Source organism: Poecilia latipinna, unplaced genomic scaffold, assembly GCF_001443285.1.
Source record: "Poecilia latipinna isolate Pla-1442-1.1 unplaced genomic scaffold, P_latipinna-1.0 Scaffold15, whole genome shotgun sequence".
NCBI classification, from domain to species: domain Eukaryota; kingdom Metazoa; phylum Chordata; class Actinopteri; order Cyprinodontiformes; family Poeciliidae; genus Poecilia; species Poecilia latipinna.
The window spans coordinates 210,278-214,352 of NW_015112631.1; the positions used below are offsets into that span (position 1 = coordinate 210,278).

The window sequence follows — 4,075 nt, forward strand, 5'->3', positions numbered from 1 at the left end:
GCGCATGACTTTATTTTAGTAGTTTTTTTTAGTTGCTATAATTTGTGATAAACATTCAGTTAGCATGCACTGTAACATCATTTAATGCTTATATTTTGTGTCCTCAGGGAAAAGAGCCTGTGTGGGCGAGTCTCTGGCTCGTATGGAGCTTTTTATCTTCATAGTGACTCTCCTGCAGGACTTCACCTTTACCTGTCCTGGAGGCCCCGACAGTATTAACCTCATTCCAGAGTACAGCAGCTTCGCCAACCTGCCTCGTTCTCACAAAATCATTGCGACGCCGCGATGAAAGAGAAAAGCTGCTTTGAGACAATATGAAAATTTCTCAATTCAACTTCAATGATAATTCTATTTTAACTGCATTAATTTCACTAATATGTTGATCCAACTTACAAGATTGAAACAATGGTCTATGTCTTTTTTCGCCAAAAGTGATTTTGACAAAAAAAACCAAAAAAAAAACCACATCTTTCTTTCCAAAAAATGTCTTAAGAAAAAGAGAAATAAATAAATAAATAGGTTTTTGCCAAACAAAATGATGTGGGTATTTATTTCAGGAAGGCGATGATGTTGAAGAAACATGTTATCATTACTATATATTTTTATGCCTTTTTTTCTGTAAATATTGATGATTTTATGTTACACAATTGTTAGGATAAATATTAAAAATAAAGAATTCATACTTTGATTTTGTGTCATATCTGTCATCTTTTTAAAGTGATTTTTATAGTATAAAACCAAGGAAGTTAATATTTCTGAGGAAACCCCAAACCTCAAATCTTAAAATCTGGCTATGGCGTGGTATTAGTACCAAATTAATATGTTTTTGCAGCGGTGGCTACTTCCTTGTTGCAGGAGGCTAACTCCATTCAGTTTATATTATATTTATACCAATATTATTCAGACAGGTCTGGTTGAAAATGTTTGGTTTACAAAGTATTTCAAAGCAGAACACATCGGTTTGATTGATTAATTAAAGTTAAGCCTTCAAATATAATATGTTTATTTAACCGTAATGTCCTATCTGCGATGTGGAGAGTATTTTAATGAATAATTTGTATTCCTTGTAGAAAAGTGCAGTACACATTTGAACATTTTATAATAAAACTAAGAGATTTCCTTTTTACTATGGAACATCCTTTACTATAAAAGTTGAAGAATAATATAGAAATCAGTAATACATGACTGAAAAACAAACTTCGGCTCCGTTGTTTTTTTGTTTTTTTCTTCTCCGCTCTCTGCTTCATGCTGTCACGGTTGCTTGGCAACATGAGTTACGCTGAGGTGGGGGCGGGGACAGTTGGTGAAGCTACACCTGTCTGAATCCACAGATATTTTTCTTCCAGTCTTAGTATATTCCCGGCCTTCGAAGGACCCGTCCTACGTAGACCAGTCCTTCGAAGGATGCAGACCCTGAATTCGGACACAGCTAGTGTGTTCACAGCTAAGGTAGAAGGAAACAAACACACCCAGTACAACACTTCATTCTATTGGCTGAGAGGTTGCCAGGCGACTGTGCCAAAAAAGGCAGTTCCATGTTTTGTAAGCAAACAGAGAGTCTGAGAGAAGCGAAGTGTGAGCGCAAGGAGAGGTTTTGAGTACAAGTGTTCCAAGTTTTGAGAAAAAAGACATGAAGTCCTGCTTTCAAAATGAAAACGTAAGTAAAAAATATTAAAAATTTTGACAACAAAAGACATGAAATCCGGCTCTCAAACGGAAAATGTGTGTTCTTGGATTACGACAGAAAAATTCCCCCATAAACATCGTCAATAATCACACAGATCCCTTCACTTTCAAATAAATTCATCTGTAACCATTGCTCTTTGTTGCAATCCTTTTCCAAAATACACAACTTTTCTTTCTGTAGTGATTGATTGTTCCTCTGTAGCACAGCAGCGCTTTCATTCATGAAGTCAATCAGCTGATTTTACTCACGGCCCGACAGCTGCTTTCTTTGTTCGTCCGTGACAGTGATCGGCTGGATCCTCCAACTTTGTGCTTTTCTTTAAGTCTTCAGTGAAGTTTTTCTACTTGTTGTGACTACTCTTGCATTTCATGTTTCAAACAGATTGTTTAGCTTTACTTATAAAAATAACAGAAATATTCTTGGGGTGGACTTCATTCAAAATATAAACATTAATTTTGTGGTAGAAAAACTGTTTCACTCCTTCACTGCAAACAATCAGATCAAATACAGCAGCTGCCTTTGCTTGTTAATCACAGCAGGACGCTAACAAGGCAAAAATATAAATAGCAATAGAGCTACCACATCTACCATTAGCATAACTTTGGATCAATAACATATTAGTCTAATACTTAGGTTTTGGTAATATCCCAAAATAAAAGTATATAAAGTAGTATTAATTGTTAGAAAAAAATCAAATACAAGGTTTCCCCCAGAAAACTTGCTAAACCGGGTGGTTGGGTGCTAGGGCAGTCATTTGTCTTTTTGAGTTAAAAAAATGTTTAAAATTGACAGGAAATTTGAATCCATCCATTTTCTTTACACCATTGTCCCTTAGTGGGGTCGGGAGGGGGGCCGGCGCCTATCTCCAGCTAACATTCCGGGCGAGAGGCGGGGTACAAGTGGAAAAAAGTGGAATTAATTTATCGTTGAGGTCATTCAAAGGGCGATTGGTGATGTCACAGAGCCTGTGACATCACAGGCTCTGTGACTCCTAGAATAGAGGAGAATATACTTTATGACTAGCTGCTAACTGCTTGCAATCTTTCGACACAGAATCCATTAACGTCAGAGACGCAGACATGCCTGACTTAACCTGGATTGAGAAATTAGCCAACGCTTGTGAATCTGTTGGCAAAAAAATTGCAAAACGCTACAGAAAAAGACGACCCTGGAGCCCTGATTATACAAAGAAGAGATTTGTCAGTGACCTTATTTGGAAGGTGATTGAGAAGGTTGCAGATAAATCAACTCTGCATCTTGTCAGAGATACCTTTAAGGTGGCCCACATTCAGCTAGTGCGCCAAATTATGAAAGAAACTGGGAAACTAGAGCTGCCCCTTCTGACTGAAATGTCAGACCAGCTAAGCGAAAGGATCTTCCAAAGCATCGCCAGAGATTCTTTCCACATGGCTAGTGAGTTGCATTTGTTCACGATACTTTTCTACCCAGATACGTATCCGAGGATTGTGAAAGAATTCAAGTATCACCTGGAGAGCCCCATTCCTCCAGAGCCTACAAAAACGGAGAGATTTCTCTCATTTATACATGAGAAGCTCAAAACGGCTTTGTTTGACACAGAAAGCTTATATTCAGATGAAAACTGCCTGGCCGATACTAAGACCATTGCTTCTGAAAGGAGAAGATCCCTGTTGGGGAACATAGACATCTTCAAGCGTGGAACAGAAGAGGAACGTCATAAAATGGTCAATCTAGTTCTTTGGAAACTGATTTGTAAGGCTAGTTATAGATCTGTCACCCAGTACAAACTGAAACACACTGTACCAGTCTACAAAAGGCTTTCTGTCATACTGTGGGAAGAACTAAAGGATCAAGATTTTCTAATTTTCTACCATATGGACAAAAAACTCGCCAAAGACATCTTCCAACTTCTAAGTGGAAACGAGGATGTTGTAAGGGATAAACTTTTCTATCTCATGAGAATGGATCACCCAATTGTAGATTACAAGATTATATGTTGTTTCAAAAGAGTCTTCACACATCCCAGAAAAGTGAATCTCCCAGAATCCACTCTGAAAATTGCTTGGAAAGACACCAAAAGCGCTGTCTGTAGAATGTTCTGTCGTCGTGTTAAAGTTCATCCAATGCCAAAAAGTATAGAGTTTGAAGAAAGTGAGGGTGAAGGTGAAGGTGCAATTGAACCCCCATCTTCTCCCAGAAACTCTTTTGACATAGGGGGTTCAGAGTCCCATCAACAGTCTCTAGACATAGGAGGTTCAGATTTCCGTCGACAGTCTTTAGACATAGGGGGTTCAGATTTCCGTCGACAGTCTTTAGACATAGGGGGTTCAGAGTCCCATCAACAGTCTCTAGACATAGGAGGTTCAGATTTCCGTCAACAGTCTTTAGACATAGGGGGTTCAGAGTCCC

General features: G+C 38.4%; 1 protein-coding gene across 1 annotated transcript in view; it reads left to right on the top strand.

Moving 5' to 3' along the window:
• LOC106947480 (cytochrome P450 2G1-like) overlaps window positions 1–469 on the top strand; it is a 19,155-nt gene extending 18,686 nt beyond the window's left edge. Inside the window, exon 9 of the mRNA XM_015032507.1 lies at window positions 108–469. Coding sequence (XP_014887993.1) covers window positions 108–289 — 182 coding nt within the window. The 3' untranslated portion in view covers window positions 290–469. The remainder of the gene's footprint in view (window positions 1–107) is intronic.
• Window positions 470–4,075: the final 3,606 nt, after the last annotated feature.